This window comes from Panicum virgatum, chromosome 6N (assembly GCF_016808335.1).
Source record: "Panicum virgatum strain AP13 chromosome 6N, P.virgatum_v5, whole genome shotgun sequence".
Classification (NCBI taxonomy): Eukaryota; Viridiplantae; Streptophyta; class Magnoliopsida; order Poales; family Poaceae; genus Panicum; species Panicum virgatum.
Genome location: NC_053150.1, coordinates 50,192,448 through 50,205,345, shown reverse-complemented (window position 1 = coordinate 50,205,345; position 12,898 = coordinate 50,192,448). Strand labels below are relative to the sequence as shown.

At 46.9% G+C, this 12,898-nt stretch overlaps 1 protein-coding gene across 1 annotated transcript; it reads left to right on the top strand.

Moving 5' to 3' along the window:
- Positions 1-235: 235 nt before the first annotated feature.
- Positions 236-12,831, top strand: LOC120678424 (zinc finger protein CONSTANS-LIKE 15-like). Its single transcript, XM_039959611.1, has 4 exons — positions 236-1,318; positions 2,315-2,542; positions 11,957-12,201; positions 12,321-12,831. The coding sequence occupies exons 1-4, from the start codon at positions 455-457 to the stop codon at positions 12,433-12,435; spliced, it is 1,452 nt and encodes a 483-aa protein (XP_039815545.1). The 5' UTR covers positions 236-454; the 3' UTR covers positions 12,436-12,831.
- Positions 12,832-12,898: the final 67 nt, after the last annotated feature.

The following is a 12,898-nucleotide window of genomic DNA, read 5'->3' as shown; positions in this document are numbered from 1 at the left end:
GCGACGGCCCCGGCCGCGCACTGCCAGCTCGGCGAGGTCCGCGAGATATTTTCCGACACCCCCCCACCGCCGCTGCGGCGCGGCCCCCCCGCGGCAGGGCCACCTCACCGCGCCCGCCGCGTCGACGCGTGGGGAGGCACGAAGCTGTGCGCTGTTCGGCGCCGCGTGGCGGATCTCGGCCGCCGCCTCCTCCCTCCTCCCGCTTGCCTGTGCTTATTGCGTCGCGCGCGGGCGCGAGCGAGGCAAACGGCAAACCTGCTTGCCATCCCTTCGCTTCCCTCTCCTCCACTTCTCACCAGGCCAGCCATTTTATCCGCCGTCGGCGTCGGCGTCGGCTGGTCCCGGTCCCTGGTTCGCGGGCGCGAGGCGGCCGCGTGGTTCACGTGCGCGCGGGGGTTGGGTGGCGTTGCGTTGGGATCATTTGCGTTCGGGTCGGTGGCGGCGGGCGCGGGAGATGAAGAGCGGCGGCGGGGGAGGGGCGGGGGGCAGGCAGCAGTGGCCGTGCGACTACTGCGGGGAGGCGGCGGCGGCGCTGCACTGCCGCGCGGACGCGGCGCGGCTCTGCGTGGCGTGCGACCGCCACGTGCACGCCGCCAACGCGCTCTCGCGGAAGCACGTGCGGGCGCCGCTCTGCGCGGGGTGCGCGGCGCGCCCGGCCGCCGCGCGCGTCGCCGCGGCGGCCGGGGCCGGGGGCGAGGCGGCGTTCCTCTGCGCGGACTGCCGCGAGGGCCGCGGCGACGGCGTGGCGGTGGAGGGGTTCTCGGGGTGCCCCTCGGCCGCCGAGCTCGCCGCGTCGTGGGGGCTCGACCTCCGCGGCGCGGCCGGTAGGTGCGACGCCGCGGAGGAGGCGGATGACGACGCCTTCTTCTCGGTGCTCGACTACTCCATGCTGGGCGCCGACACGGACCTGCGCGACCTCTACGTGCCGTGCGACCCGCCGGAGGTGGCCGCCCCCGCCGCCGGCGCCCACCGGCTCAAGGGGGAGGCGCTGTGCGACCAGCTCGCCGAGATGGCGCGCCGCGAGGCCGACACCTCCTTGCACCCGCAGCAGCCGCACTCGTCGGATCTGAGCCCCCGCACGCCACGCCGGAACTCCGCGGCCTCCAGCGGCCGCCTGCCGGGCAAGATGGTGGCGCCCCCCGCGCTGCCTCCTCACCCTCCGCCTGCCGCCGCTCAGGAGGTGCCGTTGCCGTACACGTCCCTGCTCATGATGGCGTCGGCCAACTGCACTGAGCTCATTGGCGGCAGCGACCGGATGGCTGACGACGACGAGCAACTGCTATGGGATTGCACTGCGCCCTCTGTGCCGCCCACACAGGTAAACTTCCCACTAAGTGGAAACGAAAAAATAATTCCGAGATCAGTAACCTCTGCTATTTCCAGTCAATCTGCATGGTGATTATATACTGCTAACGCCTTAATCAGAAATCTATTAGTTGCGTTGTGAAATTGAGCTGTAAATTCAGTGGCCTCACACATGTTAAGATGACATGGTAATGAGAAACAGTATGGTCTTATTAATTTACAAAGATAACAATAGAAATCAAATTGGCTGCAGATTCTAGTCCGTTATGCATATCAACTAGATTGAGTAATGCGGACAAGATCTCTGGTAGGTGAGTTGGTAGATGCAAACAATTAGTTTCACACGAATCTTTGTATTTCTAGTTTCATCTGGTCTGTTATTTTACAGGTCTGTGCCTTTTGCGCATTATCAGGTAGTAATCTGTGGTTCTGGATTTGTCATGCCTCTTCCTTTAGTTTCCTAGGTTTTGTCAGCCAGGAAAACAGGATGATCACAGTAGCTTTCAGTAGAGAAACAGAGAGCTTTCACCATTTATGATTTGGTTTTTTCACAGAGAGCTTGTAGTTGGGATAAACGTTCACGGACAAGTTGTTTTAGTAACATTGAATGCACAAATTGAGCTGGTGAAAAAAGACGCATTTCCTTTAGAAAGGATGCAAATTAGACATACCTTTCTCAAGAGGCGTTGCTGTCATGATGTGGAAAAATGCGCTAAATGTGATTTCTCAGTTCTCACGCTACAGACTACTATTCAGAATTTCAGACTATATTTGACTTTTTGGATATGGAATGAATCATACTTTTCACGTAAATCTGCTCAATCATGCACCAGTGGCAATAACAATCGTTTGAATTTCTGGTTGCACGTTTCATTGTCAACAAGTCACATCCTTCACACTGCTGATGCTCCAGAATCCTCAACTTAGTTCTAACTTCATCTTTGAGTGTTTTTATCACTTTATTGCCAAGTTCTGCAAGGCAGTTCATTTTTTGTTATTTGCATGCCAGATATGGGACTTCAATTTAGGAAGGTCAAGGGATCACGATGAGAAGTCTGCTATTGAAGTTGGATTTGGTTCGAACCATGGAGGCTTTATGATTAAGAGTTATAGTGACATGCTTAAGGAAATTTCTTCGGGGACAACGAAAGATCTGGAAGATATTTATGACTCAAGATACTGCTCAACTGCCGAAGATGTCATGTCCTCTAATATCTGTCAGTTGTCATCGAAAAATGTAAGTCTTCTTCCCTTTTTTCCATACGTTAAAGGATGCTTGGTGTGCAGGGGTGCCTACCCAACACATGTGGCAAGTTCCCTGTAGTAACAGTTTCAACTATGTATCCTTCTCATGTAGGCCATGTGATAGAAGATAAATTATTGTTGGTCATGGATGTGAAGGCTTAACTTATCTCATATACTGAATGCATTGTTTTTTAATTTTCTTTGTATCATTATAGCCTTATAAATGCAGAGGAGCAAAGTCAAAGGAAACATACTTTTCTTATGCCATTCTTATAGATGAGCATCTTCCTCTAATTTGTACCATGAATTTGCCCCTCTCAAGAAATTATTAGCTAGCTTCTATTATAAAATCCTATGGTTGAGTTGAGGATATTTTTTTTTTTGGGAAAAAAACTTGTTGATCAAAGCTTCAATATGTACTGAAAATCAGCTGTTTGACGAACTTACCAAACTTCTAAAAACAAGTTTCTGTTTACAGGACACAACATATTGCACATGTTTGATAGCTTGATGCACCACTTACTCTTCAATTGACTTCATAACCGAGCTTTTGCTGATGTTGATGCGCTACTTACTGTTGAATGTGTTCAGGCAGTCATGTGCATAATTAGATATAGATCTTATTCTGTAAAGGCTATTCATGAAAAGTGGGCTCAGTGGTCCCATATGGTATGAACATGCCGAGCTGTTTTCAGTCACCAGGATAGTTATGGGCCACCATACATATTGTTGACACAGAATCGCGCCAACACACTCGAATGCGCTAGAACGCGCAACGATCGTCAAAACGATCAACACAGCGAAAACTCTGGGCGGACTGGTCTGACCGGTTTCGCCGACCGGTCTGACCGGTGCAAGCAGGGAGCTCGCGAAGACCTAGAACAACGAGCTCGGGAGGGACCCCATCGGAGCTCGTGAACGTATGGTTGCTCTGAGATCGGCAGGCCACTCAGAACGTCTTTAAACGCCGTCGAGACGAAGGAAGAAAGCAATCTAGGGTTGGAAAAAACTAGGGTTTGAGAGATAAAAAGTAATGCGATTTTTGTATTGATTCGATTGTGAATAATCTCAATCGGCCTTAGCCTTTATATTTATAGGCCGGGGAAGACGTACCCCTTTACGAGTAGGATTACATAAGGACTCTTTACAAAAAATCTAAGTCTACTCGGACTGTACAGACCCGATCGGTCAGCCTCGGCAGGTGCCAAATTTGACTGTCAGCATATGCCCCCTGCTTTTTAGTGAGTTTACAAGCTAAAAAGTAAAACATAAGTATTTTATGCAATACTAGGGCCTAAAAAATACTGCTAAGGACGATTCTCATAAACCGGCCATCTTTCTTCATGCATATTACCACACGCTTGGGTAGAATTTCTTACTTCCCGTTGATAGCTCTAGGTAGTCGATCTCCTTGCAGTGTCTCCATCATGTAGGAATTTCCGAAGATAATTTTAGCAACTCTATATGGACCCTCCTAACTTGGCGACCACTTACCAAACTTATTGCTTTTCATCCCAAGAGGTAATATTGTCTTCCAAACTAAATCCCCAACCTGAAAAAATTTATCTTTTATCTTCTTATTGTAAGCTCTAACAACCCGAAGCTTGATCAAAATCTTGTTACTTGACTTGGCATGTCCATTGGCCTGAGCATAATATGGAGATGAATTGAGCAACTTGATCTTGTAAGACTCGATAAATGCGCGTACCTCCTTTGATATAAATGAAGAGCCTTGATCCGTAGTCAAAGTTTGAGGAATACCGAATCTATGAATAATATGCTCAATTATAAACTCAATCACCTCTCTATGTGTCATATTCTTCAAAAGAACCGCTTCGGTCCACTTAGTAAAATAATCCGTAGCAACCAACACGAAGTGATGCCCCTTTGAAGATGGAGGATTAATTTGTCCAATAAAATCCAATCCCCAACCTCGGAATGGCCATGGTTTAATGATAGGATGTAACGATGCAGCAGGTACCAATTGCAAATCCCCAAACCGTTGACATTCTTCACATCCTTTATAATACTTGAAACAATCCGAAATCATGGAAAGCCAATAAAAACTGGCTCTCCTAAGCAACCACTTTATTTTAGGAGCCGATTGATGAGTACCACAGATGCCTTCATGAACTTCTCCCATAGCAACCTTGGCTGATCCGAGTCCAAACACTTGAGAAGCAAATCTTCGGCGGTTCGACGATAAAGCTCATCATCAATTAAAATATACTTGAACGCTGCACGTCGAATATTTCTCTCTGCATCACGACCAGGATCTTTAAGATAGGAGATTATAGGAACTCTCCAATCCTGATCTTCGGCTTTTTTCATAGCCGAATCAGTGTTTTCTGTTGTCTGATCAGTTAGACCGGTCTCCGGACCGGTCGGGGCGGTTAGACCGGTCGTGTCAACCGGTTTGACCGGTTCTTCCAGAAACTGCAACTCGGCTATCATTTGCATCGGTCTTCTAATGTTTAATTTTTCTTTTCTAACATTATAACCAGATGCTTGCTGAGCCAGAGCGTTAGCCTGTCCATTTTCTTCTCTTGGCAAATGTCTTATAATGAATTCATTAAAAGAAGAAATAATTTCGAGGCACTTATCAAGATATGCATTTAATGAACCATTATAACATTGGCATACCTTAGATACTTGCTGCACAACGAGAAGCGAATCACCAAAAACTTCAACATGCTTCACGCCCATGGATTGTAAAATTTTCAAGCCGAATAATAATGCTTCATACTCAACTTGATTATTTGTGCAATATTCTTCTAATCGGTTTGAGAATTAAAAAACAGCACCACTTGGAGATATAAAGACAGCACCAATTTCTTTCCCATCATCACAAACCGATCCATCAAAATAAAGCTTCCATGGTGTGCAAAAAATATGGCCGATTTCTAAATTATGCTCATCATTAATCTGATGCTCAACAATGAAATCTGCTACAATTTGGCCTTTCATAGACTTCAAAGGTTCACAAGCCAAATCATATTCTATCAAAGCATATGCCCACTTGCCGATTCTACCGCTCAAAATCGGCTTTTGCAACATATGTTTTATCACATCGGTTTGACATACTACTATGCATATACTAGATAGTAGATAGTGTCGCAATTTAGTACAAGCATGATATAAAGACAAACACAACTTTTCAATAAAAGTATACCTTGTTTCCGCATCAATAAGTCGTCGGCCTATATAAATAACAACATGCTCCTTTCCTTCGGTCTCTTGAGTCAAAACAGCTCCAATAACTTTATCTTCGGCCGCTATATAAAGTTTAAAAGGAACACCTCTCCTAGGTGCTTTAAGAACCGGCGGCGAAGACAAATAGTATTTAATTTTCTCAAATGCCTCTTGCTGTTTTGCCCCCAAGTAAATTCGGCTTCATTCTTTAACCGAAGAATAGGAGTGAAAGCATCAATCTTTCCGGACAAATTAGAAATAAATCTTCTCAAATAATTTACCTTGTCCAGAAACTTTTGCAAGTCTTTCTTGCAAGTAGGAGCCTCAACTTTCCTCATAACTTCAATTCTTTTAGGATCAATCTCTATGTCCTTCTCATGAATGATGAAACCAAGGAATTTTCCCGCCGATACTCCAAAAGCATATTTGAGTGGATTCATCTTCAAACCATACCGACGTATCCTTTCAAGAGCAAGTCTTAAATCGAGTAAATGAGAATCCAAACTGGCCGATTTAATAACAATATCATCAATGTACGCTTCCAAGATAACACCAAGCAAATCATGGAAGATCAAATTCATAGCCCTCTGATAAGTTGCACCGGCATTCTTTAAGCCAAAAGTCATAACCACCCACTCAAACAAACCAACAAATCCGGGACACACAAAGGCCGTTTTAGACGTATCTTCCTCAGCCATGAATATTTGATTATAACCCGCGTTACCATCAAGAAAGCTAATAATACGATGTCTCGATGCTTCATTAATTAGCATATCGACAATAGGCATAGGATATTCATCCTTGGGAGTAGCTTTATTGAGATCTCTAAAATCAATGCAAACACGAATCTTACCCGAATCTTTCTTTTCAACGGGCACAATATTAGAGATCCAATCCGCATAACGACAAGATCGAATAAAACCAGCATCTAATAATCGATTAATCTCCTCTTTAATTCGGTCATAAATACTATGATTGAAATGCCTAGCCGGTTGTTTATAAGATTTAAAACCGGCTTTGATTGGTAAGCGATGTTCAACAAGATCACGACTCAATCCCAGCATTTCAGAATAATCCCAAGCAAAACAATCGATATATTCTTTTAATAACTTTATCAAATCGGCTTTAAATTCAACTGATAAATTTTTGTTTACAAAAGTCGGCCTAGGAATAGTACCATCACCTAAATCTACCTTTTCTAAAGAATCAGCCGACGTAAAACCTTGGCCCAGCTTGTCCATGTCTTCTGATTCTTTAATAGTTTCGCACATATCATTTGTACGCGCCCGATAGTGCTCAATGCGTTGCTGGAGCCACTTTGCGTTGGACCGGTCTGACCGGTCGGCTCTGATGGCCGATCCGAAGAGGACTGGTCTGACTGGTTGTACCTGAGTCGCCTGCTGGACTCATCTTTACAGCATTAAGTGATTTAGCCGATTTTCCATCGGCTTTAGAGTTGCAGGAACGAAACCCTCCTTGTTGCAACTGATATGTTCATAATCGGACAGATCCAAGCCCGATAAGCACTTGTTGCTGTCATTGGCATCAATGGAATTGGAATCGGCGGTAGCTATGAAGGAAGAAGTGTCCCCAGGCACTATCTCAACGTCATCACCGATCCACTGAATAAGAAATTGATGCAAAGTAGACGGAACACATTGATTGGCATGAATCCAATCGCGCTCAAGTATTAAACTGAAGTTACCTTGCACTTTCGAGACGAAGAAGGCTGTGGCAAGCGTCTTGCTTCCAACGATCAACTCCATGGACGCAACTCCCTTGGCACCAATGGGATCACCTCCACCTACACCGCTAACCGTCATGTTGGTCTTGATCAGCTCCTCGTCCTTCCCGCCAAGCTTCTTATACAATGAGTAGAGCATAAGATTTACAATAGCCCCACCATCCACTAACATGCGAGAAATCGGCTTTCCATTAAGATGTTACCTCATGTAGAGAGTTTTCAAGTGGTTATCCGATTCCTTGGGCTTGTAGAACACAGCATCACGAGGACCAAATTGAAGATGAACCACCTCCTCTTCAGAAATTATGAGATAATCCGAAGACATGTGCACAACGTTAATCTCCAAATTGTTGCGCTCTGGAGACGCCTCATAATCCACCAATTCTTCCTCTTCCGTCGTTGGAGGAGCTGGTTCTACTCCATCAACTCGAGAAACCGAAACAGGCACTGCTGATTCGGTTGTACTCTCTGCACTGGGCTCAATCGGTCTGACCGGTGGCTCAGGGCGGTCTGACCGGTCAGAAGCAACGGTCTGACCGGTCGCCGGGGTCGGTTCGACCGGTCTTTCTGTTGGCTGGTCAACTGTCTTGACTTGCCACACCTTGCCTTGACGGATCATGGGTATGTATTTGTTGAAGTACTCATCCCTCGCCTTCTTTGCCTCCTGCTCCCTCTTTTCCTTATTGCGAAGACGTTGGAGCTTCCTCTTCTGGGTATGTGTCAATCCCTCGGGACACCAACGAGGTTGATGGTATTTTTCCGCCACTTTGCTGCCACCGGCCTCATGATTGTTAGCAGTAAAAGGTTTCTGGACAGGAGGAACAGAAGAAGTAGCCGATTTATCAATCACCATCGGCTCTTTACCCTTATCTTGCACAACCACTTTAATCTCGCCGATCTGAACAACAGTATCGGCTTTAGCCTTCTCTAGAGTAGCTTCTGATTGCACCTCTAACTTCTTTTCCTTCACGCGGTATTCAACCCGCGGAGAAACAAATCGCGCCGGTCTCTGCCGAGACCGGTCTGACCGGTCATAGGGGACCGGTCTGACCGGTGGCGCCTACTGAGCTGGACCAGATTGGTGTGCTCCCAATCGGTCGTGTACTGGCGTCCTTGATCTTTTCCTCCCTCTTATATGGTGGTGGATATGGCATTGGAAAGCACTGGAGCCAAATCCCCTCATGTTCCCACACCAGATTAACTGCATTTGACGCCGGTGGGGACCAAGGCATAGTAGAATACACCTTTTGTGGAGGAAACTGAGGATAATTACTCCTGCGCCTGATGAATTCCCTCCTTGGAGGCGAAGCATTACCCCGACGCGGTGGTGAATGAGGCCTATTTTTGAATGGCCGATCTTGTTGAACGGTCTTAGTGTACTTGTTCAATAACTACCCAAAGGTAGGTCCCTGATTTGTACGCCTACCCTGCAGTTTTGGCACATTTATTTTCCAAGTACCCTCTTCCGGACGTTTCGGCTTGAAAGTTCGGAGCTGCTCCGTGGGCCGGTCGGACCGGTCGGACCGGTCTGACCGGTTGATGCTACCGGTTTGACCGGTTGCGCCTGGTCAGCAGGCTGACTGGAGGAACTTGCTTGCTCCCCGGGCTTAGGAGCATTAACAAAAATCCTCAAAGTCGGCTTCCCATCAGGAGTCTTCTCAGCAACGACTTCTCGGGCCAGAATCTTATCATTTGCATTTATCAGCCTTGGATCTCCAATCACCACATTCTTCCCTTGAGCCCCTTCGGCTTGCTCCGGCCGAAGGAGAACCTTTGGATTATTCAGTTCCAAAGTATGGACAGGGAAGGGGGTCTTGTCTACTTGCATCTCAGAAAGCACCAATCGTCTTTCATCTACAGCCGATTGGATCTGTCGACGGAAAATATTACAATCATTAGTATCATGTGAGAAAGAATTATGCCACTTACAATATACATGCCTTTTTAGTTCTTCCGGCGACGGTATAGCATGAGACAAACGAATGTTTCCATGTTTAATCAATTCATCAAAAATCCAAGCGCACTTGGAAACATCAAAAGTAAATTTCATCTCATTTTGCCGATTCTTTTGAACCGGCTTAAGCGAATGACACATAGAAGGTTTGTCCTTTGACGGCCAAACAAATTCAGCGGCGTACACTCCCTTTCCCTCATCGTCTGAACAGTCGGAATCATTCTCAGCAACATACGTGTTAGATCGATGAGACTTAAAGGAATATTTAGAATTTTTATACTTAAATTCGACACCAACAGCTCGCATTTGCAAATGATTAACCGTAATGAAATCAAAACCTTCTAGTTTCCCTATCAAATAAGAACGCAAGCCATTAAATGACAAATCCGCCAAATCTTTTTCCGAAATAGACGAATTGAAACAACGGTTTTTTAAAGCTTTAAATCTCTGGAAATAATCCAAAACCGATTCATCTCGGTTTTGTCTAACCGATGTTAAGTCTAGCAATCTAACTTCGGCTTCCCCACTAAAGAAGTGATCATGAAATTTGCGCTCTAATTGATTCCAATTTAAAATCGATCCCGGCGCAAGCGAGGAAAACCAAGAGAAAGCGGTTCTGGTCAATGATAAAGAAAATAAGCGAACACGCAAAGCATCGTTAAGACCCGCTTTTTCCAATTGCAAGGCATATTGGCTAACATGTTTCCAAGTCGTACGAGAATCTTCACCATTAAATTTCACAAACTCGGGAACGTGCCAACCAGCAGGATATGAAACGAAATCAAACTCTGGAGGATACGGCTTTTGATATAAACACGACCCACCCATATCAATCCCAAGTTTAGATTTAAGCACACCGGCCAAATCCTCAGTAAACCTGTTGAAATCGGCCTGATAAGTACCGCTGGCCGATGTATGCGAAGAGGCCGAAACACGTTGCGTGGTAGGACCGGTGTAAGTCATGTTTGTGTTAGGAATCGGTCCTCGGTGAGGTCCAGATCCCTGCTGTGATGTAGTATGAGGCCCGGCATGCATCACTATCTCATTGGTTCGGCTAGGGACGGCCGAACCGGGAATAGAAGCGTGCGGTGCAGAGGGCACTGGACACTGTCCTGTTGGATCGGTCTGACCGGTCGTGTAACCGGTCTGACCGCCCGCACCGGTCTGACCGGTCGAGGAGACCGGTGGGACCGGTGGCGCGTGGACAGTAGATGGCAACGGCGTTTGCCCTGGAAACGAGTTCGGCGGCATCCCAAAGAATTGATCATGGGTAGCAGATGTGCCAGCCGAATTCGTTTATGGAATATAAGTGCCATCCTCGACACCTTTGCCCTTTTTAAGTGCCTCAATTTGATCATTGAGCCCAGCAAAACTCTCTCCTGCAGCTACTTGTGCGGCGGATATTTTCGAATCTACCATAAGAGAGAATTGCTTGACTAATTCAGAGGGATAATTAGGAAGTACCTCAACCTTGTCTTAGTTCAGCTTGAATGATGGCATCACGAACTCCCCGACCCTCTTGAATAGGCCTCCTCGCTCCTTTTTGAATCCTTGAAGGAACTGCTCTTTTAGGTGCTCTTCAGCGATGAGGTAGGCCCTGCGCTCGTCTTTAGTGAGTTCTTCAATGGTCGCCTTGATGACGTTGTCGTTGTGAATTTCACCATGAGTACTCATCTTTCCGGAGAAGTTAGATTAGATCGGTTTGAAAAACCAGATTAATCTGTTCCCCAGCGGAGTCGCCAAAAAGTATGTTGACACAGAATCGCGCCAACACACTCGAATGCGCTAGAATGCGCAACGATCGTCAAAACGATCAACACAGCGAAAACCCTGGGCGGACCGGTCTGACCGGTTTCGCCGACCGGTCTGACCGGTGCAAGCAGGGAGCTCGCGAAGACCTAGAACAGCGAGCTCAGGAGGGACCCCGTCGGAGCTCGTGAACGTAGGGTTGCTCTGAGATCGGTAGGCCACTCAGAACGTCTTCAAACGCCGTCGAGACGAAGGAAAAAAGCAATCTAGGTTTGGAAAAAGCTAGGGTTTGAGAGATAAAAAGTAATGCGATTTTTGTATTGATTCGATTGGGAATAACCTCAATCGGCCTTAGCCTTTATATTTATAGGCCGGGAAGACGTATCCCTTCACGAGTAGGATTACATGAGGACTCTTTACAAAAAACCTAATTCTACTCAGACTGTACAGACCAGACCGGTCTAACCGATCGACCCGACCGGTCGGATTGGTCGGCCTTGGCAGGTGCCAAATTTGGCTGTCAACACATATCCTTATTGCGTCCCCCTCTGGTCCACAAGTCATGGGAGGCATCTTGTTTCCTTTTTCCTTATGAAACATTAAAAGCTGATTTTGTCACTGCCAAAAAAAAATCCCTACACAATACCCCACCACGTGTTCTCGGTTTTGCATCGTTTTGGAGAAGTACCAAGTCTCTCTATGGCTATGCAGTAAAACTTTCAGCATTGGCAAGCTGCTGATATGTATCTAATTTTTCTTGTTCTCAGGTGAGCACTGGGAGCAACAAACGGAAGGTGAGCTCCTGTGCCTCGACGATTGATGGACCGACAACCTCCGGGAACCGTGTGCCCACTCCAGGACCAGCACTCACAAGGGAGATCTCCTTCGGGGATCAAACCGTCTCCCCCGTTGCAGCTGAGAGGCCTGCTGCCATGAGGATCGACAGCGAGACGCTTGCGCAGAACAGGGACAGCGCGATGCAGCGGTACAGGGAGAAGAGGAAGAATCGCAGGCATGTAACGATGAAAGCTGAGCTTGGCCCTTTCCTGGCTGCTGCTGACTGCAATTTCTTCTGCATTATTAGGACACAGTTACAGTTTACTCACAGCTCTATCCATCATCTTTCTGTAGGTATGAGAAGCACATCCGCTACGAATCGAGGAAGCTGAGGGCGGACACGAGGAAGCGGGTGAAAGGGCGGTTTGTCAAGTCGACTGAAGCACTGAATGCCGTCAATGGCGGATGAGCCAAGAGCCTGTGAAGATCGAGCTCGGTGTGTTGCGTCTAGTAGGATGGAGCTACTAACATCCGAAGGTGGTGGTACGGTGCTACACCTATGCCTGATGCTATTGCTGGATCGCCACGCAGCCGAGCCAAATTTTGCGTTGAAGCAAGCGTCGTCATTGGTCAGTCAATGCAAGAGACTGCACGGTATGCTTGTAAGTTGCAAGAAACGACACCCCTTTTGCTGCTGCCATCAGAACAGAAATAGGTAGCTTACAGTACTTGTTTACCATGTGGTTTTACTAGCTACGAGCGCCTGGTGATGCATATGTTCATACCCGTTTTGTTTCTACCGTCTTGAATCCCTAGTTGTGTTAACCACATTTAATATCTCAGTAAAAACATCTATACAGTTCTAGTTTATAAAAACGCAAATTAGACTAGCAAACGTATATGAAGAGTGAGTTGCATCTTGCAACCAAGTG

Coding starts and splice junctions, on each gene's coding strand:
- LOC120678424 (XM_039959611.1), top strand. CDS start 455: ATGAAGAGCGGCGGCGGGGGAGGGGCGGGGGGCAGGCAGCAGTGGCCG. Junction 1,319..2,314: donor CCTCTGTGCCGCCCACACAG/GTAAACTTCCCA, acceptor TTTGCATGCCAG/ATATGGGACTTCAATTTAGG. Junction 12,202..12,320: donor GAGAAGAGGAAGAATCGCAG/GCATGTAACGAT, acceptor ATCTTTCTGTAG/GTATGAGAAGCACATCCGCT.